Here is a 26,072-nt window from a genome sequence, read left to right on the forward strand (position 1 = left end):
AAGACCCCATGCTGCCAGAACAGTGGACCCCCCACATGTGACCCCATTTTGGAAACTACATTCCCCCACTGAATGTAACAATGGGTGCAGTGAGCATTTACACCCCACTGGTGTATGACAGATTTTTGGAACAGTGGTCTGTTTTTGATTTGCACAGTCCACTGTTTCAAATATCTGTCAAACGCCAGTGGGTGTAAATGCTCACTGCCCCCCTTATTACATTCCATGAGGGGTGCAGTTTCACAATTGGGGTCACATATGGGGGTCCACTGTTCTGGCACTATGGGGGCTTTGTAAACGCATATGGCCCCCGATCCCATTCCAAACAAATTCTGTATCCAAAAGCTCAATGGTGCACCTTCTCTTCTGAGCCCTGTAGTTCGCCTACAGAGCACTTTACATCCTCATATGGGGTATTTCCATACTCAGAAGAAATGGGTGTTACAAATTTGGGGGGGCATTTTCTCCTATTACACTTGTGAAAATGAAAAATTTGGGGTAACACCAGCATTTTAGTGAAAAAAAATCTAATTTTTCATTTTCACATCCTAGTTTAGCAAAATGTTGTCAAACACCTGTGAGGTGTTAAAGTTCACTGTCCCCCTTGTTGCATTCCTTGAGGGGTGTAGTTTCCAAAATAGTATGCCATGTGTTTATTTTTTTTGCTGTTCTGGCACCATAAAGCCTTCTTAAATGCGACATGCCCCCAAAAAACATTTTAGCAAAATTCGCTCTCCAAAATCCTAGCATTTGTCGCTCCTTCTCTTCTGAGCCCTCTAGTGCACTCACAGAGCGCTTTACATCCACATATGAGGTATTTCCTTACTTGAGAGAAATTGGGTTACAAATTTGGGGGGGGGGGGGATTTGTCTCCTTTTACCCCTAGTAAAAAAAAAAGGCTCTACAAGAACATACGAGTGTAGAAAATGAAGATTTTGAATTTTCTGCTATTCCTGTGAAACACCTAAAGGGTTAAACTTTCTGAATGTCCTTTTGAATACTTTGCGGGGTGCAGATTCTATAATTGGGTAACTTATGGGGTATTTCTCACGTACGTATTTCAATAATACATTGTTACGCCTAGCGCTCCGGGTCCCCGCTCCTCCCCGGAGCGCTCACGGCATCTCTCTCCCTGCAGCACCCCGGTCAGTCCCGCTGACCGGGAGCGCTGCACTGTCATGGCCGTCGGGGATGCGATTCGCACAGCGGGACGCGCCCGCTCGCGAATCGCATCCCAGGTCACTTACCCGTCCCGGTCCCCTGCTGTCATGTGCTGGCGCGCGCGGCTCCGCTCTCTAGGGCGCGCGCGCGCCAGCTCTCTGAGACTTAAAGGGCCAGTGCACCAATGATTGGTGCCTGGCCCAATTAGCTTAATTGGCTTCCACCTGCTCCCAGACTATATCTGCTCACTGCCCCTGCACTCCCTTGCCGGATCTTGTTGCCTTGTGCCAGTGAAAGCGTTTAGTGTGTCCATAGCCTGTGTTACCTGAACTTCTGCTATCCATCTTGACTACGAACCTTGCCGCCTGCCCCGACCTTCTGCTACGTCTGACCTTGCCTCTGCCTAGTCCTTCTGTCCCACGCCTTCTCAGCAGTCAGCGAGGTTGAGCCGTTGCTAGTGGATACGACCTGGTTGCTACTGCCGCAGCAAGACCATCCCGCTTTGCGGCGGGCTCTGGTGAATAAATTCCGCATCCCGGTGACCCGTCTCGTCAAGCCGCTCTACATTTCCGCGGTCAACGGAGTCAGATTGGATTGCACCGTGCGTTACCGCACAGAACCTGTTCAGGACACATGTCGTACCGGTACATCGTGGGACCCTGCTAGTTAAGGAACCATGCCGTACATGTATGTCCGTGGGAATTTCGGTCCTCGCCGCGCAGTGGGCGGGGACTGGACCGGAGTGACTAATGATATCGATCAGCAAGCACCCCGTGCATATGCCCAGGGGGGGCATATGCCCCCCCCCATGTCGGCGATCCTGGCAAATCGCCAAACTGTAGCACTCCAGATCTTGCTAAATTAAAAATCCCAGCATGCCCAAACAGCTGCCTGGGCATGCTGGGAGTTGTAGTTTTGCATCATCTGGAGGGCTACAGTTTAGAGACCACTGTGCAGTGGTCTCTAAACTGAAGCTCTCCACATGTTGCAAAACTGCAAAGCTCAGTATGCCCAAACAGCAAATGGCTGAGAGTTGTAGTTGCGTACCTCCAGCTGTTGCATAACTACATCTCCCAGCATGCCCTTCGGTGATCAGTACATGCTGGGAGTTATAGTTTTGCAACAGCTGGAGGCACACTGGTTGTAAAATACTGAGTTAGGTAACAGAACCTAACTGAAGGTTTTCCAACCAGTGTGCCTCCAGCTGTTGCAATACTACAACTCCCAGCATGCACGGTCTGTAAGTACAGGGTACATTCACACAGGCGAGTTTACAGTAAGGTTCCTGCTTGAAGTTTGAGCTGCTGCAAATTTTTTGCCGCAGCTCAAACTCCTAGCAGGAAACTCACTTGAAACCTCCGCCAGTGTGAATGTACCCTAAAAACACTACATATACACCCCCTTACACAGTCCCCCCCAATAAAAATGAAAAACGTACTGTACGGCAGTGTTTCAAAAACGGAGCCTCCAGCTGTTGCAAAACAACAACTCCCAGCATTTCCGGACAGCCACTGACTGTCCAGGCATGCTGGGAGTTAAGCAACAGCTGGAGGTACCCTGTTGGGGAATCAATGATGTAGAATACCCCTATGTCCACCCCTATGCAATCCCTAATTTAGTCCTCAAATGTGCATGGCACTCTCTCACTTCGGAGCCCTGTCGTATTTCAAGAAAACAGTTTAGGGACACATATGGGGTATTTCCGTACTCAGGAGAAATTGCACTACAAATTTTGGGGGGCTTTTTCTCCTTTTAGCCCTTATGAAAAATAAAAGTTGGGGGCTACACCAGCTTGTTAGTGTAAAAAAATTGAAAATTTTGCACTAACATGCTGGTGTTGCCCCATACTTTTTATTTTCACAAGCGGTAAAAGGAAAAAAAAACAATTTCTCCTTTGTACGGAAATACCCCATATGTGGGCGTAAAGTGCTCTGCAGGCACACAAGAAGGCTCAGGAGTGAGAGCGCACCATGTACATTTGAGACCTAAATGGGTGATTTGCACAGGGGTGGCAGATTTTACAGCGGTTCTGACATAAACGCAAAAAAAAAATACCCACGTGTGACCCCATTTTGGAAACTACGCGCCTCATGTAATGTAATTAGGGGTACAGTGAGCATTTATGCCCCACAGGTGTCTGACAGATTTTTGGAACAGTGGTCCGTGAAAATGAAAAATTTAATTTTTCATTTGCACAGCCCACTGTTCCAAAGATCTGTCAAACACCAGTGGGGTGTAAATACTCACTGCACCCCTTATTAAATTCTGTGAGGGGTGTTGTTTCCAAAATGGGGTCACATGTGGGGGGGTCCACTGTTTTGGCACCACGGGGGGGCTCTTTGTAAATGCACATGGCCCCTGACTTCCATTCCAAACAAATTCACTCTCCAAAAGCTCAATGGCGCTCCTCCTCTTCTGAGCATTTTAGTGCGCCAGCAGTGCACTTGATGTTCACACATGGGGTATTTCCATACTCAGAAGAAATGGGGTTACAAATTTTGTGGGTCATTTTCTCCTACTATCCTTGTAAAAATGTAAAATTTTGTGAAAAACCAGCATTTTAGTGAAAATTTTTTTTCTCTCATTTACAAATCCAACTTTAACAAAAAGCCGTAAAACACCTGTGAGGTGTTAAGGCTCACTGGACCCCATGTTACGTTCCTTGAGGGGTGTAGTTTCCAAAATAGTATGCCCTGGGGGTTGTTTTATTGTTGTGCTGGCACCATAAGGGCTTCCTAAATGCGACATGCCCACCAAAAACCATTTCAGCAAAATTTGCTTTCCAAAAGCCAAATGTGACTCCTTCTCTTCTGGGCATTGTAGTGGGCCAGCAGTGTACTTGACGTCCACACATGGGGTATTTCCATACTCAGAAGAGATGGGGTTGCAAATTTTGTGGGGCATTTTCTCCCATTACCTTTTGTAAAAATGGTAAATTTGGGAAAAAACTGCACTTTAGTGAAAACTTTTTTATTCTCATTTACACATCCGACTTTAACGAAAAGTTGTCAAACACCTGTGGGGTGTTAAGGTTCACTGGACCCCTTGTTACGTGCCTTGAGGGGTGTAGTTTCCAAAATAGTACGCCACGTGTTTTTTTTCTGCTGTTCTGGCACCATAGGGGCTTCCTAAATGTGACATGCCCACCAAAAACCATTTAATCGAAATTCACTCTAAAATCCCATTGTTGCTCCTTCTTTTTTGAGCCCTCTACTGCAGCCGCCTAACACTTGACATACACATGAGGTATTTCCTTACTCGAGAGAAACTGGGTTACACATTTTGGGGGACTTTTTCTCCTATTACCCCTTGCAAAAATTCAAAAACTGGGTCTACAAGAACATGCGAGTGTAAAAAATGAAGATTTTGAATTTTCTCCTTCACTTTGCTGCTATTCCTGTGAAACACCTAAAGGGTTAACAAACTTACTGAATGTCATTTTGAATACTTTGCGGGGTTCAGTTTTTATAATGGGGTCATTTGTGGGGTATTTCTAATATGAAGGCCCTTCAAATCCACTTCAAAACTGAACTGGTCCCTGAAAAATTCCAATTTTGAAAATTTTGTGAAAAATTAGAAAATTGCTGCGGAACTTTGAATCCCTCTGATGTCTTCCAAGAGTAAAAACATGTCAACTTTATGATGCCAACATAAAGTAGACATATTGTGTATGTGATGTTGTGTATTGTGTATGTGAATCAATATATAATTTATTTGGAATGTCTATTTTCCTTACAAGCAGAGAGCTTCAAAGTAAAAAAAAAAAAAAATTAATTCAAATTTTTCAATTTTTCACCAAGAAATTATGCAAGTATCGACGAAAATTTACCACTAACATAAAGCAGAATAGGTCATAAAAAAACTATCTCAGAATCAGAATGAAAGGAAAAGCATCCCAGAGTTATTAATGCTTAACCTCTTCAGGATGCTGGGCGTATGCATACGCCCTGCATCCCGAGTCCTTAAGGACGTGGGGCGTATGCACACGCCCGTGGGAATTCCGGTCCCCGCCGCTAGCCGGTTGGGGACCGGACCGGGATGCCTATTGAAATCATTCAGCAGGCATCCCGGCACATCGCCGAGGGGGGGCCTGGTGTCGGCGATCGCAGAAAATCGCATGTCAATTCAGACATGCGATTTTCTGCTATTACGGGCTGATCGGGTTTCTGGTGACCCGATCACCCGGAAAATAGGGATGATCACAGCTGTCAGTGACAGCCCCGATCATCCTGAGGGATAGAAGCGAGGTCGCAGTGCTGCGATCTCCTCTTATCCCCTGCCATTGGTCAGAACTGATTCTGACCAATGGCAGCTCAGGACAGTGGGTTGCCATGGCAACCCCCCGTTCTGCCCACCCCTGGATGTCGGGCAGAACGGGGGGAGGAGATGGAGGCCGGTACCTGAGAAGAAGATAGCCTGGGGACCGCAGATTGTCACTGGAGACAGGCGCAGGTAGGGAAACGACGGTGGGGGGAGGGGGAGGAAGGGGACAGTAAGCAATATTTACTGCTGCCCTTCCTAGTGGGTGCCAAACTGCAACTCCCAGCAACTCCATTTCATGAAAATTGCTAAATCTGAAGGGAGAGATGTTACAGAACTACAACTCCCAGCATGCCTGGGCAGTCTAGGCATGCTGGGAGTTGTAGTTTTGCAACATCTGGAGGGTCACAGTTTGAAGACCACTGTTACAGTGGTACCCAAATGGTAGCCCTCCAGATGTTGCCAAACTACAACTCTCAGCATGCCTAGATTGCCCAGGCATGCTGGGAGTTGTAGTTCTGCAACATCTGTCCCTTCAGATTTAGCAATTTTCATGAAATTTTAAAAAATTGCTGCTCTACTTTGAAGCCCTCAAATTTTTTCAAAAAGTTAAAATATGTCCATTTTATGATGCCAACATAAAGTGGACATATATTATTTGTGAATAAAAATAAAATTTATTTGGTATATCAATTTCCCTTACAAGCAGAGTGCTTCAAAGTTAGAAAAATGCACAATTTTCATGAAATTTGGGGATTTTTCATCAAAGGATGCAAAATAAAGTAGAATATCTCACGAAAAACTCAGAATCAGAAAATTCAGTAAAAGCGTTTCAGAGTTGTTAATGCGTAAAGCGACGGTGGTCAGAATTGCGAAAAAGGGCTCAGTCCTTAAGGTGAAAAAGGGCTGCGTCCTTAAGGGTTAGAGTGACAGTGGTAAGATGTGCAAAAAATGGCCGGGTCCTACACTGAAATTGGCTGGGTCCGTAAGGGGTTAATGTATAAAGTGACAGTGGTCAGAATTGCGAAAAAAAGGTCTTAGTCTTTAAGGTGAAAATGGGCTGAGTCCCTAAGGTGTTAAATTAGTTCACCAACCTGAAAATAAGGAGAGAGTAAACCACTTAAGACCTGTTCACCTACAGTTGTTGCTTAGCAACAACTCTCAGCATGCACAGCCAAAGAGCATGCTGGGAGTTGTAGTTTTGCAACAGCTGGAGTTCCAACTACAACTCCTCCCAGCATGCCCTTTGGTAGTCTGCACATGCTGGGGGATGTAGTTATGCAACCATCAGGGATATAGCGTTAAAGGGACGGGGGGCCACAGCTCTTGCCAAATGGTCCTCTAAACTTGGTGACTCTGAAATCGCCCCCTGTTCACTAGAGGGCTTATTGGCTGTCAATGGCTCTACCCCCAGTGCACAGTTAAGAGAAATTCATTGGCGTATTCTACACAAGGCTACGTAGGCATTTAAATGGAGGGGCACGCCACCCCCGCCTCCGTTCCTCACACATTGTCCGACATGTCAACTACAGGGGGCAGACCTCTGGCATTGCTTATGGGAATGCCCGCAGGTGTCGAAATTGTGGTCTGACCTATCCTCTTTAATACTGACCATTTGGGATAGACATTTACCGTTCTCCCCAGAACCATACCTCTTTCACTATCTACCTGTTAGAGAATCGAACCCTCCTGATAGGGGCAAAATGCCCAAGGGTGTACACTTACTTATCTTGATTGCTAAACTGTGCTTGCTTAGACATTGGCTCCAACCTACCGTGCCGACAATTACAGAAATCTTAAAGGAATATCATTCTGTATTACATAGAGAGATGTTATTGTCCATAAGATGCTCAGAGTTGCATGCAAAGGCCTTTTTTAATAAATGGAAAAGATATCTGCACTACTTACCTGATGTCGGCGAACGTCACAGGATAATGACATATTTTAAACATACTACATGGTATTCAACTGAGGCTCTCAGGGGCACTCTTGGTAATCTAGAACTATCATCTTAATGTTATATGATCCTCTACATCCTTGGCTCTCTATGGGACCCCACTATTAGAACTCTCTGTATGCATAATGTATAGTCTGACCTCAGGTGGCAAATACTCTACATAGGTACGACACTGTACTCGGGTGGGAATGGTGCAGCCTTCCTTGGGAGATTTGAGGTTTTGTTTCACAGTTGTTACTTGTTATTTCCTATATTTTGGGGGTAATCCTCCGTATTACAAACTGGATCCAGACGATACTTTTGACCTATTATCCTGACATTGTATTGTTGTTCCAGATTCTGACTGATTTCAATGCACCTTTGTCATATATGCTTTGTACATGCTCTGGATCCGTGAATAAAATATATAAAAAAATAAAAAAAACTACAACTCCCAAAAAAAAAAAACTACAGCTCCCAGCATGTCCACTAGAGATGAGCGAACTTACAGTAAATTCGATTCGTCACGAACTTCTCGGCTCGGCAGTTGATAGCTTTCCCTGCATAAATTAGTTCAGCTTTCAGGTGCTCCGGTGGGCTGGAAAAGGTGGATACAGTCCTAGGAGACTCTTTCCTAGGAATGTATCCACCTTTTCCAGCCCACCGGAACACCCGAAGGCTGAACTAATTTACGCAGGAAAAGTCATCAACTGCCGAGCCGAGAAGTTCGTGACAAATCGAATTTACCGTAAGTTCGCTCATCTCTAATGTACACACATCCTTTATCTGTAGTTTTGCATACACTCAATAGAAATCTCCTATAATGGATACCGTATGCTTTACGGCTGGTATCCAGTATGCTGTAAAATCTAGACTAGTCTGTCTGGCTAAAGGACAGCCGACCATAGTGGCGGCTATTTGAGCTTGAATTTCAGGTGAAAATTACAATTTTTTTAAACAGGTGTATATTGTGAAATGTCATATTATAATGAGTCCTGCAATATATGAAAAGTTTTTAACAATGACAGTGCCTCTTTAAGTAACAAACTCCCAGTGTTTTGCAACCAGTGTACCTCCAGCTGTTGCATAACTACCACTCCAAACATGCATGAACAGCCAAAGAGCATGCTGGGAGTTGTAGTAGAGTGCCTCCAGCTGTTGCATAACTAAAACTCACAGCATGCCCTTCCGCTGTCAATGCATTCTGGGAGTTGTGGTTTTTCAACAGCTGGAGGTCCCCCCCCCCCCCCCCCCCCCCAGTGAATTTTCTGCTACAAGTTTGAGAAGTGGCAAATTTTCCACCGAATCTCAAACTCCCAGCGAGAAACTCAATGTAAACCCCCGCCCGTGTGATTGTACCCTAAAAACACTACACCTACACAAAATAATAAGTAAAAAACACTACATATGCACACCCTTACACTGCCCCCCCCCCCCTCCCCCCCAATAAAAAAAAAATGGAGCCTCCAGCTGTTGAAAAACCACTCCCAGTATTACTGGACAGCCACTGACTGTTAAGGCATGCTGGGAGTTTTGCAACAGCTGGAGACACCCTTCTTGGGAAACACTGCCGTACGGTATTTTGGTGGCGGATGCAAATCTCCAATTTAGGACTCAAATGTGCATGGTGCTCTCTCGTTTTGGAGCCCTGTCATATTTCAAGGCAACAGTTTAGTACCACATATGGGGTATTTCCGTACTTGGGAGAAATTGCGTTATGAATTTTGGGGGGGCTTTTTCTCCTTTTACCCCTTCTGAAAAGGTAAAGTTGGGCTCTACAACCGCATGTTAGTGTAAATTTATTTTATTTTTTTTACACTAACATGCTGGTGTTGCCCCATACTCTTAATTTTCACAAGAGGTAAAAGAAAAACTTCAAAATTTGTAACGCCATTTCTCCCGAGTATGGAAAGGTTGGTGTAAAGTGCTCTGCAGGTGCACAACAAGGCTCAGGAGTGAGAGTGCACCATGTACATTTGAGGTCTTAATTGGCGATTTGCACATGGGTGGCTGATTTTACAGCAGTTCTGACAAAACGCAAAATACCCACATGTATCCCCATTTTGGAAACTACACCCGTCATGGAACATAACAAGGGGTATAGTGAGCCTTAACACCCCACAGGTGTTTGACAAATTTTTGTTAAAGTTGGTTTTTCATTTTCACAAGGGAAAATAGGGAAAAAAATGCCCCCCAAAATTTGTAGCCCCATTTGGAAATACCCCATAAGTGGATGTAAAGTGCTCTGCGGGCAAACTACAATGCTCAGAAGAGAAGGAGCGCCATTGGGCTTTTGGAGAGAGAATGTGTCCAAAATTGAAGGCCATGTGTGTGTGTTTGCAAAGCCCCCATGCTGCCAGAACAGTGGACCCCCTCACCCCTCACAGAATTTAATAAGGAGTGCAGTGAGCATTTACACCCAACAGGTGTCTGACAGATTTTTGAAACAGTGGTCAGTGAAAATGGAAAACAAAAAAAAAAAAAAGTTAATATATGTGAAAAATCCCCTCCCCCAATAAAAATGTAAATCATCCATTTCCTCCCAAAAAAGCTTAAAAAAATAAACATATTTGGTATCGCCGCATGTATATAAAAAAAATAAAAAGTCTGAACTATCAAAATATATTGTTAAGTATCCCGTATGGTGAACGGCATAAACATTAAAAAATAAAAAATTCAAAAATTGCTGCTTTGTCACGTTTTATTACCAAAAAACTAAATTTATATAAAAAAAAAAATTATAAAAAAGTAAAACCTAAGCAAACGTGGTACCGATAAAAACTACAGATCACGGCACAAAAAAATTAGCCCTCATACCACCCCATATACGGAAAAATGAGAAAATTATAGGCTGTCAAATTAGGGCAATTTCAAATATACGAATTTTGTTAAAATAGTTTGAGATTTTTTTAAAGCGGTACAATAGAAATGCATATAACATGGGTATCATTTTAATCGTATTGGCCCGCTGAATAAAGAAGATGTCATTTTTACCATAAAGTGTTCCGCGTGAAAACCGAAATTGCAGTTTTATTTTCAATTTTCCCACAAATATTTTTTTGGGTTGCGCCGTACATTTTATGGTAAAATAAGTGAGGTCATTACAAAGTAAAATTGATGACGCAAATAACAAGTCCTCATATGGGTCTGTTGATGGAAATATAAGAGTTATTTTTAGAAGGCGAGGAGGAAGAAACGAAAATGCAAATATAAAATTGGTCTGGTCCTTAACGACGCAGGACGTAAATGTACGTCCTGGTGAGCTGGTATTTAACGCACCAGGATGTACATTTACGTCCTATGCATAACCGCGAGTATTTGAGCGATGCTCGTTTCATGCGCGGCAGGTCCCAGCTGCTGATAGCAGCCAGGGACCAGCTCCTAAAGGCGGACATCTGCGATCACAGATCACGGCATCGCTGTAACAAAAATGGATGATCGGATCGCCCACAGCGCTGCCGCGGCGATCCGATCATCCAGCATGGCCTGCCTCTGCTGCCTTCCACGGGTCTTCCGCTCTGGTCTGCGATCGAGCAGACCAGAGCAGAAGATGACGGATAATACTGATCAGTGCTATGTCCTATGCATAGCACTGAACAGTATTAGCAATCGAATGATTGCTATAAATAGTCCCCTAAGGGGACTATTAAAGTGTGTGAGAAAAAAATAAAAAAAATTTAAAATTTTTTTTATTTCCAAACCCCCCCCCCCCCCCCACAATAAAAACGTAAATTGTCCCATTTTCCCTATTTCACCTCCAAAAAAAAAAAAAAAGTGTAAAAAAAAATTATTTGATATACATATGTGGTATCGCCACATGCATAAATATCCCAACTATTAAAATAAAATGTTAATTATACCATACGGTGAACGACATGAACGTAAAAAGAAAATCCAAAATAGCTGCTTTTTTTAATAACATTTTATTCCAAAAAAATAAAAATATGTTTTATATAAGCAAATATGGTATCAATAAAAAGCACAGATCACATCGCAAAAAATGAGCCCTCATACCGCCGCTTATATGGATGTGTACCGCGTTAAAAAAAAGCCTTCTAAAATTTTCTAAATTGCAGTTTTCTTTTCAATTTTCCCACATGAATAATATTTGTTTGGTTGCACTGTACATTTCATGGTAAAATAAGGGAGGTCATTACAAAGTAAAATTGGTCACGCAAAAAACAAGCCCTCATGTGGGTCTGTGGATGGAAATATAAGAGTTATGATTTTTAGTAGGTGAGAAGGAAAAAACGAAAATGCAAAAATAAAATTGGCCTGGACCTTAAGAGGTTAAAGTGTAGTAGCACCATATATACCACATGCCATGAGACCAATCAAACCTGGAGCATGTACACCATACCACCACACAAATTATAGGTGTAGAAAATTCCTTCACCTACATCACCCTTGATAAATTCCCTCCATTTCTAGAGTTCCTTAGAGGTAACAAATATATGCTAAACCTCCCCACAACAACCTCTATACCAGTGTCCTCCCCACAGCCTGGCCGTTTGCTACAACTCTCATGAAGTACTAGGTGGGAGTAGTACTTTCGCAGGAGCTGAAGACCGCTATTCTATGTAATGGATACAGCGGTGAGGTAACGGCACAGCCAACCACACACCTATAATCTCCCCCTGGCCGCTTCCCTCACACTGAGCATCACGCGCCTCCCACTACTCATATATTAGAGACAAACCCCGCCCACTTTTGACGTCCCCGCCAGGAATTCACCAATCCCTGCGCTCGTGTGTGTTTTAGCGAGCGCCCCCGGCTCTTGTGCAGAGTGTATGTATATATATACAGCGCGGCCGCACTGCGCTCTCTATCACTGGCCGGCACGGAGCCGCTATCTGCCCGCTTTGCTCTCCCCCACCTTTGGCTGTCGGTGTCGCTCGCTTATTCTCTTAGCTTTTTAGACCGGGAAATGCACCAGTAACCGGCTGCTTCTATTCCGCTATTCATTGACCACCTGCCTCCAAAGATGACACGGGGGCCCCTCACTGGGCTTCTGCTCACACTGTGCGTTACCGCTGCGGTACAGGCTGCGCCATCTGAGAGGGTCAAGAGCCGCAGACAGGTAAAGCAGGGGCAGACACCTCTACAACCCGTTGTAGCTGCGGACTCCACTCAAAGTAAGTCTCCGTTACCCATCTGATGTCTTGTTTATGTGGTTAGAAATTGCGGATAATGCATTAGATCCGTGTATCCCAACCTGTGGGTCCCCATCTGATCTGCTGGAAGAACTACAACTCTCATCATGCCTAGGAAGCCTAAAACTGTTAAGGTATGATGGAAATTGTTGTATTGAACCAACAGATAACTATATAGGATTCCATAAATGGATTTCAGTAGGATTTTGAGATATATATATATATATATATATATATATATATACATTAGATGAAAACATACAGGACGTTTTGTACCCAATCAATTACTTTTGTACGTGGGTGAGCCCAAAACCCTATACACCCTATGAAAAGTTGGGAGTATGAACAATAGGTGATCCCACCCAGGGAACAGATCTGTATTGGTGACCCCGTAATTATCGCTTATGGTCATCTTCTCCGGTTGCCTATGGCGATCATTCATCGCTATGATCAGACCTTGTTATTGTAGGTTCTAATAGTGTGTAAATGTATCAGAATGATCAGATTGGAAAATTTAATTTGGTGGAGAGTAAAAATCATGAAAACGTTGTCACGTCTATGCGCTTTGTAAACCAAGGCTAGACAAATCCCAAGAGCCAGGCTCCTAAAACTTGCAGCTGGCGCCCAGGTTTATTGGTTGGGTTTTCTTTAGATGCCTATGGGAGTTCTTATTGTCTGCCTGCTCTTGGAGAGATCACAAAGCTTCCCGAAGTCTTAACTCATTTTTCTAGTGTTGTTTCCCCAACCAGAGTGCCTCCAGCTGTTGCAAAACTACAACTCTCAGCATGCCCGGACAGCCAAAGGCTGTCCGGGCATGCTGAGAGTTGTAGTTTTGCAACAGCTGGAGGCACTCTGGTTGGGGAAATGCTAGTCTAGTGAATAGCAGACGCCATGAAGACCCTATTAGACAACATTTTGGTTTTACGGTTTCCTGTAAGGTTGTTTCCCATGTTGGTGCCATGTCTCAGATAATGAGGGTAATGGTGGAGGGCGAGTAACATACGCCCATCAGAAGAGGTCCTGGGCTTTGTTCCATAGGTATGTGTGTGATCTAACTGGGTGGACAATACACGAGCCCAGTAGATGACGTTATAGCTGTATAGTCCTACTGCCGCTGTGTAGACTTTTATTTTTTCTCCTTATTTGAATAACATAAAAACTTTACAGTCTTTGTTATGTTTTTTTTTTTTTTTTTGACATACTGTTATTTCCTCTGCTTCAGGCAAAACTATTGTTCTGAGCGTGGATAGTAGTAAGCCACAAAAAATACCCCAAATACCCAGGCTTTTAAAAGGAGCCCCCCTTCTGATTTGAGTTTTCAATAGCAAGTTGTGGACATATGCCATCTTTTTATTATTCCCTGGAATTGGATTAAAGATGCTATGCTTTTTTTTTTATTTAATTTTTATTAGTATTGCCAGATGGGCGTTCCAATCAAAACCAAAAAAAAAAACATTTTATAATGTGCCCAAAACCTATGTTCAGATCTGAAACTATCCCTGTGCTTCTGGCATAGGCTGAAAAATGAATTTCAGTGTACCAAATATAGTCTAAGGGTGCATTCCCACCTAGCGTATTTTGCTGCTGCGTATTTTCCTACCCATTGACTTCAATGGGAAAATAAAATACACAGCAGCAAATACGCCAGGTGGGAACGTACCCTAAGGGTACGTTCCCACCTGGCGTATTTGCTGCTGCGTATTTTTTTTCCAGTTGAAGTCAATGGGTAGGAAAATATGCAGCAGCAAAATACGCCAGATGGGAATGTACCCTTAAAGGGGTTATCCAGGAAAAAAATTGTTTTTATATATATCAACTAGCTCCAGAAAGTTTAAACAGATTTGTAAATTACTTCTATTAAAAAATCCTAATGATTTCAGTACTTATGAGCTGCTGAAGTTGAGTGGTTTTCTGTCTAAGTGCTCTCTGATGACATGTGTCTCGGGAACCGCCCAGTTTAGAAGCAAATCCCCATAGCAAACCTCTTCTACTCTGTGCAGTTCCCAAGACAAGCAGAGATGTCAGCAGAGAGCACTGTTGCCAGACAGAAAACAACAACAACTCAACTTCAGCAGCTGATAATTATTGAAAGGATTAAGATTTTTTTTTAATAGAAGTAATTTACAAATCTGTTTAACTCTCTGGAGCCAGTTGATATAAAAAAGTTTTTTTTTTTTTTTACTGGAATACCCATTTTTAAAGTGTCGACGCTTGGTACATTTGTAAGTATATGCTGCTTCAAAAGGCTACTATACTTGTAAATGGACTGACCATAGAAGTGAGCCGACTAGGATTGGGTCACTGAATAAATTCACCTTTCATGGATATGCTGGTATGCCAGTGTAATGTTTTGCCAACATATAGGGCTGGGGGGGTTGATTTACTCCAGAGGAAGGAGTAACTTGTTTCAAATCAGCTGGTGTCATACAGATTTATGTATCTGTGTTATACAGATTTGTAAATTACTTCTAGTTAAAAAACTCAAGCCTTCCGGTACTTAGCTGCTGTATGCTCCAGCAGAAGTCATGCAGTCTTTCCAGTCTGACCACAGTGCTCCATGCTGCTACCTCTGTCCATGGCAGACACTGCCCAGAGCAGGAGAGGTTTGCTAAAGGGATTTACTCATGCTTTGGACAGTTCCTGACATGGACAGAGGTCGCAGCAGAGAGCACTGTCTGACTGGAAAGACTACATGACTTCTGCTGGAGAATACAGCAGCTGAGAAGTACTAGAAGGCTGTTTAAAGAAGTAATTTGCAACCTGAATAGGTTTCTGGCACCAGGTGATTTGAAAACCATATATTTTTTTATTTAGAGTACCCCTTTAACACATGCCATTAAATGTTTTTTGCAAGAGTAAAACCTGCAGGTAAGCGCACTGTAGCAGTGTTGTAAAAGTAGATTTTGATGCCTTTGTATTACTAGTCAGGGTTGTCTTGTTCCAAATGGGCATCTAGCCTTTGTTGGTCTTTCTTTGGTTGACAACCAATTTTAATGTGTGGTACTAGAAAATTGAGATCCCCAGGTTAAGGACACTCATCTGATACATAGAACAGCAGCAAAAAGTATTTTACTCTGCAGGCCTCAAGAAAACTGAGTGTTACCTGTACAGTCCACTGATATCAATGGGAACCAGGTAGATCTTATAGTGTCAGATGAGCAAATGACCATCCGCGTCCATCAGACCTGTAAGGTGCCTGTTTTTAGTGTACACTCTCAATCTGATTCTTGCATATTGGAACTATGATTGTGATCGTAATGGAGGATGGAAGGATTTTCTTACAATTGTGTATTTGACTTCAAAGGATCAAGTTCACAAATACATTACAGGACAAATGTCAATCACTTGTTTCCTGTGTGAAAAGGGTCCAGAGACAAACATCCGCCATTGCCACACCCCGATGGAGCACTGTTCAGTATGTGAAGATGCTTCTACTGAAGTATATTTAAGTACTAGACATCATAAATATTGTAACTTCTATTCTTGTAAATGAAGAGCAGCTATGCACATGCTGTGATTGCTTCATGATCTACCGAAAAGGTTCCCCTTTGTTCTATAGACCAGTCCACCATACCATTAATCCAATCTGTCCAGTTTTGTTTTGGCCCACTCACGCTGTCATAACCATTCTGACCCATTGAGGCATGGCCTTCATGAAGTCTCTAATTGTGTCTATCCAAGACTTTAGCAGCAGATCCTTTAAATGGGCACTGTCAGATCCAAAAACTTTTTTTTTTTTTTTTGTCTTGTTACTGATTAAAATTAAATGCTTTTTGTGATATGGTTGATTAAACATTTTTGAATATTTAATAAAGAAAATGTCCCCTGAAAATCTGACCACTAGGGGTACCCATACCTACTGGAACACAAACTAGTCCTGCAGCAGCATCAGGCTTGTCCTTGAGTCATGGACAAGAGATGACCCATGGACAAGGCAGCAAGAGCAGACACACTAATCACCTCCCACCACAAGGGAGGGCCATGCCCCCTTCCCCTGAAAGGATTTATAACACTGTGAGCTATTAAAAGGGGTATTTTTTAAAAAAATAATAAGTATAGGTGATAGAAGCATAAAAGCACATGGTCAGGATTAGGTACTGTGTAACATATTCATTTTTTTTGTTTTACTGCTGTGGAATCTGACAGGTACGCTTCAAGTCCTGTATGTTGTAAAATAGGAGGCGCTACTTGGATCAGACTTGTTTTTCCAATACATCTCACAGATCCTTGATCGAATTGAGATCTTTAAAATGTCTTGCTGTTCTTTTTAAACCATTCCGAAGCATTTTTACCGTGGGACAGGGCACATTATCCTGCTGAAAGGGACCCACTGCCATTAGGGAATGCTCTAGGTGGTACATCCACATCCAATTCCAGAACCATGGTTTCCTAGCAGAACATTTCCCCGAACCTCCACTTCTGATGATGCATCCTGAAGCCCTCTCTTCTCACACACGTGGCCATCCATGTGATGTAAAAGGAAACATCATAGTCTAGTTCACGATAGCAAAATAATGGTATGAAATGAAGGGAGTTGTGTTTTATTCCATCAAAAACAGGCAGCGTTTCATCTCCTTAAGGCAGCCATTCATAGTCAAGTTCAGATGCTTACATGCCCATTGGAGGATCTTTTGGTGGTGGACAGAGGTTGGCATGGACACTCTTACCTGTCTGTGGCTGTGCCACTGTCTTTGCACAATGCAGTGTCCTGTGACCCCCCTCTTTATTAAAACCGCCATTAACTTTTTAAGAAATTTGTTCTACACTAGCTCTTGTGGGATCAGACTGGCAGAGTAGCGTTTTCTCCTTGTGCACATCATGGAGCCTTGGGTGTCCATATAATCCTCTCCCAAGATAGATTTTGGTAGATACTAACCACTACACACTGGGAAACCCCAAAAGACTTTCCAGTTTGGGATGCTCTGAGTAGTCTAGTCAACAACACAATACGGTCCTTGTCAGGGTTTTGGCTGTTTATGCTTGCCTGGTTTTTCTTCATCAACTTTCACCCCTTGACAGGCGCCATTGTCACCAAAAAATAAATATTTTTTTGTTAGTTTTTTATTGCTGATCTGTATATGTTTGTATATAGATGGCTATAGAATATCGGTTTCAGCAGCTGGATTCCCCCCCCCTCAATCTTACTATTATGTAGTCTAATTGACATGCCAGAAGTCTTTTCCTAGAAAATCCCTTTTAATGCCTTAGGCACTGAATAGCTGGCTAAAACCTAAATAGCCAATTAAGATCTAAGTGGTCCTTATAGTTCATCCAGAAATCCCTCTATTTATTCTAAAGGGTAAATAGATGGTTGGTAAAGAGAAGGGATGAAAACACAGAGCTTGTGTCCAAGGGAGTGGCTAATAATGTGTTTTTTCAGGCTAGCCAAATCCTTTCTTCATCCTCTTATCTTTATGGAGTGTCTGTGTTCTTCTACTTTTGACCATGATGGGCTATACATAGCTTTAACTACTCACTCTTGGCTTTTATCTGCCTGACACAGAATGGTTTCTACATTCCCTGCGGTTTACTTGTCATAACATATGCTGATAAAGTAGGTTTGATCTTGCGTGATGCTGGACGGCAATGGGTTATAGATCAAAATACATAATTGTATCCCTAATGTAAATAGAGAACATGTATTAGATACCTCATTGCCTGCTTCATAGAACGGCATTGGCTTCTGTTCAGAAAGGAGGGACTTCAGTAACAGAAAGTTGTAATTTCCAAAAAATCCTAGAAGGCTGTGCTGACGAAAATGCTGAACAATAGGCGAGACTCTGCCAGCAGTGGTTAACATCATAGACTGCTTTGTCCTCTGTCCTGTCATTTACTTTGTATGGCCTGAAGCGAAGTAAAATGTGTTACTTCTACCTCCCACCATTTGTCACTTTACAAAGCGCTTTTAGAAGTAATTATAGAGCAAGTGCTGCAATTCCAGGGAATCCCTTTGTTCTCCTGGGCCCCGTACTGCCAACTCTTAATAAGAAGGAGCAAGCATCTACAGTATAGTTACAATCCGTCATTCTGAGTGACATAAAATACTGATAGTTTAGTACCAATATATTATAGGCTCTGAGGCAGGGTTTTGTTTTATTTAAAGGGGTATTCCAGTGAAAAAGAAACTATATATATATATATATATATATATATATATATATATATATATATAATTTTTTTTTTTTTTTTTTCATATCAACTGGCTCCAGAAAGTTAAACAGATTTATAAATTACTTCTATTAAAAAAGTTTAATGCTACCCAGTACTTATCAGTATTTATTATTTTTTTTAATCAGAAAGTTTTATTAAACATTTTATATCGGCCCGTCATACAGCTGGGAAAGACACCCCATGGGTAACCCAAAGGGAGACATCAGGTAGCGAACACAATTCAGGTAGACTCAGGATTATGCCACAAAGGAGAATATGTAACAAATATAGGATAGTGCAGAAGGGTCTTAAATTTCGTCCACACCTTACGGATAAGTACAAAGGTAGTAGGGAGGTTTGGGGGGGCGTGTCTGTGCCGCCATCTCTAACAGATAAATAGGGGTCACCTTACCAATACGCCTTGATACTAGATTGCCTGTGTGCCCCATAGTAGCAAACTGCGCCCACCCCTTCAATACCTATGACGCTAAGAAATAAAACACAGGATTTGGAATGGATAAGCCATCCGCCTCCTTACCACGTTGCAATGTTTAAAGACTAATTCTAGCCGTTTTGCCATTCCAAATAAGCTCTCCAAATAACAACTGGGTCCTAAGAAAATATTTCATAGGTACCCAAACAGGGGTATTATGTAGAATGTACAAAAGCTGAGGCATAAGAACCATTTTAACTAAGTTAGATCTACCAATTATGGAGAAGGGAAGTTTACACAAAGTAGCCGCTTTGCGAGAACTACGGTCTAGCAATGGAACAAGGTTAAGAGTAATGTAATCAGAGGGAAAGGCAGTAACCTATATACCCAGATATTTAAACTGTGTAACCACAGGGAGGCCAACCATAGAAATTACCTTTTTATATAGGGGAGGGAATCAAGGGGAAGGATCGTGGACTTATCCCAGTTAATGGACAGACCAGAGTAACTACCATACATTTTCTATAAGGGCAATCAAAGGGGGCAAGGAGTGTGCAACATTCCCCCCCCCCCCCCCCCCCCAGAAAGAGGAGCATATCATCTGCATAACGGGCAATACATTCCTCCAAATCCCCATAATAGAAACCTCTAAACTCTGTGGAAGCCCTAATGAGTACCACCAGGGGCTCTATTGCTATGGCAAATAGAAACTGGGATAGGGGACACCCCTCGCGTGTACCACAGGGGAAAGGAATGGGAAAGTAAACCATTAGCCCAAATTCTAGCACGAGGGGCAGCATACAACAATTGCCCCCATGTCAAAAACCGTGGCCCAAATCCCATGCGACGCATGACACTCCACAAGAAATTCCACTTGACGCTGTGAAAAGCTTTGGCAACGTCTAGTGAAAGCAGCCCTACAAACAGCACCCTCGGACTGCAACTGGAGATTCAAAAAGAGCCTCCTAATATTATCCACTTAGTGGAAAGTCTCACACTCTGTCTATGGAGTTCCACCATATGCCTCCAGATCATGCACTTATATTCAAATATATACACTGCGTCAGGATTGGCTATGGACCTGTGTGCAATGGCTCTGTGCTCCTTATGTTTTTAAACCTGCTGTAAGCTTACCAAATGCAAGAATAAAAGATAAACTGCTGAAACAGGTCTGTGGATTCCTCTTACTATTGGTATTATTGGACCCTCTGTTGCTTTGAATATGTCAGACAGAAAACAACTCAACTTCAGCAGCTGATAAGTACTGGTAGGATTAAAAACAAAATATGTCATTTACAAATATGTTTACATTTCTGGAGCCAGCTCATATGAAAAAAATTGTTTTTCACTGGAATACCCCCTTTAAAGGGGTACTCCGGTGGAAAACTTTATTTAAAAAAAAAAAAGTGCCAAAAAGTTACAGATTTGTAAATTACTTCTATTAAAAAATCTCAATCCTTCCAGTACTTGTTAGCTGCTGAATACTACAGAGGAAATTCTTTTCTTTTTGGAACACAGGGCTCTCTGCTGACATCATGACCACAGTGCTCTATGCTGACATCTCTGTCCATTTTAGGAACTGTCCAGAGCAGCATATGTTTTCTATGGAGATTTTCACCTACTCAGGACAGTTCTTAAAATGGACAGATGTCAGCAGCGAGCTCTGTGTTCCAAAAATTTAAAGAATTTCCTCTGTAGTATTCAGCAGGTAATAAGAACTGGAAGGATTAAGATTTTTTAATAGAAGTAATTTACAAATCTGTTTAACGTTCTGGCACCACTTGATCAAAAAGTTCCACCGGAGTACCCCTTTAAACCTATTTTTTGTAGCCCCAGGAGAAAAAATACCTTTGGACTAAAACTACAGGAATTTCCTTTTTGTATCCATTCAGCAATTACTGCATTTCCTACATCAATAGTAGATACTGGGTGACAGCTACTAAATACATATATTGTAGATCCTAAATGCAATGGCTATACAGCAGTGCTTTCCAAACTGTGTCTCAACACATTGGTGTTGGCAACAGCAATGGTGTCGTTGGAGCGTCCTGCATAGAGAATGAATAGTGTGTGCCATCCCTAGCACGTGCTCCTCTCAGAGCTGGGGCCCGTTCAGGAGACCGTGGGGGATCCAACCGCTGGTATATCACTGCACAACCCCTTAAGCCTGAAGAAGGGATCGTGGAAGCTCGAAACTTTAGTTTTTCTGACATGGTGTTTTATTGCCATCCACTTGCAGGGAAAAAAAAATTACTCACAACTGGTGTCCTGACTTCCCTATATATAGACTGTGTGAATATTTTGTGGCTTTGAGGTGGACCACTGTAGCCTGGCACACTCTAAAAAGTGACCTTGGTGTTGTGCTGCTTGTTCTACTATTGTAGTGCTTTATTTTGTGAACCCATGTTAGTAGCATGTTTGTAAGCATGTAGGTAGTTTAAATGGGTACTCCACTGGCCAGCGTTCAGAAGTAAATGTTCCTAATGCTGTTTTCACGCTGCGAGGGTCGGCCCCGCCCCTCATGACATCATGGTCACGCCACCTCAATGCAAGTCTAGGGGAGGGGGCGTGACGGCCGTCACGCCCCCTCCCATTGACTTGCATTGAGGGGGAATGACCATGATGTCATGAGGGGCGTGACCGACCCTCGCAGCGTGAAAACAGCATTAGGAACATTTACTTCCGAACGCTGGCCAGTGGAGTACCCCTTTAATTCATTTGAGACCATACAGTCAGAGATTCTAGAATATTTAACTTTTAGTAATCTTTTATTTACCTTCTTTTAATTGTGATATGAGTTTATTTAGGTTTAAAGTTTCAAAACACCCGTGTAAAAGTGAAAACTTTTTGCAAAGTGTAAAGGTAACATTATGCAAATCATGATGTAAAGACAGGGCTCAAGTCCTACAGGAACTCATGGGAACTGAGTTCCTGCACTTTTTTACAGCAGGAATACCGTTCCCATTAGCAGGACCAGCCCTTGAGTGGAAATCTTGGCTGAGTTCCCTCACTTTTTTTTTTTTTTTTTCCAGGACTTGACCCCTGTGTAAAGATATGACCTATATTCTGCTAGGATTGAATACCTATGTCTGAGGAGATTCATTTCAGCTCATTCAACATATTAGACATGACCTTACTGAGCAGAGGCCCAAGGATTAGGGGCTGTGGATTTATGGTCTTTATTAAGTAGACCAGCATGTGTTTACTGTTTTATGTCGTGCTGGAGTAGAGAAATGCCCTGACTAGTGCACATTACTATCACGTGTGTTTTGTTTATTGCATACAGTTGTACTTACAGTGCTGTCCGCTGTACATTCTTATACACCCCAACATCTTATGTCCATAGGGACATTCTTTTGGCGTGCTTGTGAGTAAAGTTGCAGATTTTACTTGTGCCTATGATGAACATTTGAAAAGGAAAAACACAGGTTAATGTAGCCGAAATGATCATTGTTACATGTTACATGTGGTCTCTTCTCTGAACACAGGAGATCTCACTGGTGGTAGCAGTCAGTAGATTTAAGTTGCTGACCTTTTTGCAAAGCCCTAAAATCAGGAATTTTTATTTTTTATAATTTTTTTTTTTTTTTTTTTTTTACAGGGGGCTGTTATGACAATGGACAGTATTATAATATTGGACAGCAATGGGAACGGACTTACTTGGGCAACACTCTGGTGTGCACCTGTTATGGTGGTGGAAGAGGCTTCAATTGTGAGAGCAAACCAGAAGGTATGTATCAAAATGGTAATATATCAGGCATAGTAAGAACAAATTTCTTCAAGAAACATCGCACCTGTCCCTAGGTTGTGTATGGTATTACAACTTGGCACCATTCACTTTTATGGAACAGAGCTGTAATTCCGCACACAACTAGGGGACAGGTGTGGTGCTGTTTTTGAAAGGAATAAGCTCTGACTTTCTAATCCTTGATAACCTCTTTAGGTTCTGTTTACACAGTGGAATGTCCGCATGGACAGCATGTTCTGCTGGTGCTAGGACCAGTTGGAAATGCACGGTCTCCTAGACCATACGTTCTGCGGATGCCGGAATCTGAATTTCTCACGCAAAAAATTCTTCCATGTGAATAGTGCAGCAGAATCCCGCACTGAAATTCTGTCACGTGAACATGTCCTAAATAAATGAGTAAAATTTTGATCCTGATGGCAAAAAAAAAAACAACTATCTGTAAAGGAAATTTAGGCATTCTGAAATAACTTGTATAACTCATTAAAACATAACTCTCATTAAATATTCATTCATTCACCCCTTTATAGGCAGCTTGAATTAATGTTTTGGCCTTTTTGATCTTTTAACAGCTGAAGAAACTTGCTTTGACAAATACACTAGTGGAACCTACCGTGTTGGGCAGACCTATGAGCGACCTAAAGACAGCATGATCTGGGACTGTACCTGTATCGGAGCTGGAAGAGGGAGGATCAGCTGCACCATTGCAAGTAATGGCTTTTCCCGGACTCCTGTACATTTTATCTGTTACTTATAATTAACCATTTGGTCATCTGGCTGCATGCAAACACTTGTCAAGGCATTCCTGTGTCACATGCAAATGAATTCCCTTTGTATAGCTGCGAGCATAAAGGTGTTAATGTGACAATGCAAGTGATGAAACCAGATGTTCACTATAGGGGGGTAGGTATTTAACTCCTCCATTCTAGGACTTTCTTTGCCATGTGTTTAAACCCAAGAACTGATCTATAGAGAATGATGATCGTGTTTTTTAATCTCATGTGAATGCTATAGTGCCAGGTTTAATAGACACAAACCGGCTGCTGGTTTCAAATTTACTAACATGTAGAGTTTAATATTCGCTGCTGTCTATGCATTGGCCAAGTTAAAAAAATTTCACATAATTCTTCAGATCTCTTGAAGGTTGTCTAAAACTTAGGACCTCGAAATGTTTCCAAATGTGTTCATCCTACTGTAACTACTAGTTTCTCATTGCCCATGCAGGCGCGCTAGCATTATGGGACTGCCAGGGCATATTTGTTAACTGAAGGTTCATTGCAGATCGCTGTCATGAGGGTGGACAGTCCTACAAGATTGGAGACACCTGGCGCAGACCCCATGAAACTGGAGGCTATATGTTAGAGTGCGTATGTCTTGGTAATGGCAAAGGAGAATGGACCTGTAAACCTATAGGTAAGAATTTCCCCTGTGATCGTGCTGTATGTCTAAAATACTGCATTTTAGCAATAAAGTGTTTTAGTCTCTTTTACTCACACATAATTTCAGAATTATAGTTGAGGAAAAAAAATTTAACTTTGGAAATACGAATTTGTGGGTATTTTACAGCAATTCACTATATGAAGCATTTTTACCTGGTGTCAGCCCTTTTTTGATTTATAGATTTTCAGACATGGTGGAATAGATCAAAAGAAATGAGTAGTATGTGAAACTCGCTGAATAAGTAAATATATAAAATGTGTAATTTCTCTTTATGTAGCTGAGCGATGTTATGATAATGCCGCGGGTACATCCTATGTGGTTGGACAAACCTGGGAGAAACCATATCAGGGATGGATGATGGTGGACTGCACATGTTTGGGAGAAGGCAGTGGTCGTATTACCTGTAGCTCTAGAAGTAAGTGTATCCAAGAGAGACTATATTTAGTCAAATTCTTTGCATTGAGAATGTTTTTTTATTTCTCTTTGAAGTAGACTCTAATAAATGGTCAATGGTTAGGTTTTTTAAATACTTTTATTTTAGTAACTTTTCACATCTAATCTCTCTGTCTCAAGCACACAAACATTGGGGGTTCTTATTACATTTTATATGTATTTCTCCACCAACTTCTTTCAGAAGTTGATGTGTTTAATACCCCCCCCCCCCCGCCCCATCCTTTATGCAAAGCACGAATGTCTGATGAAATATTTAGCATATACTTGAGGGAAAAAATCACCTCAGGATTATGCAGCTTTAGTGTATTGCCTATAGGACCGTTGTATGTAATTGCACATTTCTTGCAAACAGTCTACGATGTGGGAATTTTTTAATTTTTATCTTGAATCTTCCTATACAATTTGGAAACCATTTCCATACATGGCAATTTCCTTGAAATTTAGATGACCTTACCATCTTGCAGTCATGTAGGCCATAGACTTTCATCTGTAGGATGATCAGGAAATTGTCCTCTTTAATGTTTGCTCTTAAATACTTTTGCTAAGTTCTACACTTTACTACAAAAATTCTCATTACGGTCAAAGGGAAACAGTCTGTGAGATAAGGTCAGGCAAATCACTGCAGCACGGGAATAAAAGTAGGGAGATGGTGTGGCCAAAGGGGATGAAATAATGCTAGTCCCTGGGGTTTTATATTTGATTGCATGTATAGTTTTTTTGTTTCCTTTACACCTATTGGTAACATTGTTTTTTTTTTTTTTTATTTATTTTTATTTTATTCATTTATTTTTTGTTTGCACATAGACAGATGTAATGACCAGGACACCAGAACCTCCTACAGGATTGGAGATACTTGGACCAAGACTGATGCCAGAGGGAATCTTCTGCAGTGTATCTGTACTGGCAACGGTCGTGGGGAATGGAAGTGTGAGAGACATTCTTCTTTGCAAACCTCTGGTGTTGGTAAGTTGTTGGGACTTAATTTTAGTATTAGCTCACATAATTCTGATAAAACCAGGGTGCATGTTGCTGATGTAATGCAGAAATTAAAAAAAATATATATTATAGTGGATCTTCCCCACTTTGTGCTGTGATTGATTGACTGACTGTCTGACTGAACATGTCTTGTGTAGCCTGGATGGCAGAACTGCATTTTTATATTATATTTTTGAAAAATTCAATGGTGAATATTCTAAGAATACCAAAGTCTACACAGGATAACTCTCACACCCACTTCCGCCTATCACTGTACCTAACACCACTGTAGGCAGCCATAATGGCCTTCTGCTGGCGCATTTTAGTTTGGGGGGGGGGGGTGTGACGTTATGTCAGTGTAAAAGC

At 42.0% G+C, this 26,072-nt stretch overlaps 1 protein-coding gene across 5 annotated transcripts in view; it reads left to right on the forward strand.

The window, feature by feature from the left end:
* The first annotated feature begins 12,125 nt into the window (after nt 1-12,125).
* Nucleotides 12,126-26,072, forward strand: part of FN1 (fibronectin 1) — a 60,030-nt gene continuing 46,083 nt past the window's right edge. For 3 of the 5 annotated variants that reach the window (XM_056535204.1, XM_056535205.1, XM_056535208.1), the window contains exons 1-6: nt 12,126-12,492; nt 22,695-22,823; nt 23,411-23,548; nt 24,120-24,251; nt 24,556-24,693; nt 25,536-25,694. In XM_056535204.1, coding sequence (XP_056391179.1) covers nt 12,342-12,492; nt 22,695-22,823; nt 23,411-23,548; nt 24,120-24,251; nt 24,556-24,693; nt 25,536-25,694 — 847 coding nt within the window. In that variant the 5' untranslated portion in view covers nt 12,126-12,341. The remainder of the gene's footprint in view (nt 12,493-22,694; nt 22,824-23,410; nt 23,549-24,119; nt 24,252-24,555; nt 24,694-25,535; nt 25,695-26,072) is intronic. The other 2 variants (XM_056535207.1, XM_056535209.1) reach the window with 2 other exon arrangements.

This window comes from Hyla sarda, chromosome 8, assembly GCF_029499605.1.
Source record: "Hyla sarda isolate aHylSar1 chromosome 8, aHylSar1.hap1, whole genome shotgun sequence".
NCBI classification, from domain to species: Eukaryota; Metazoa; Chordata; class Amphibia; order Anura; family Hylidae; genus Hyla; species Hyla sarda.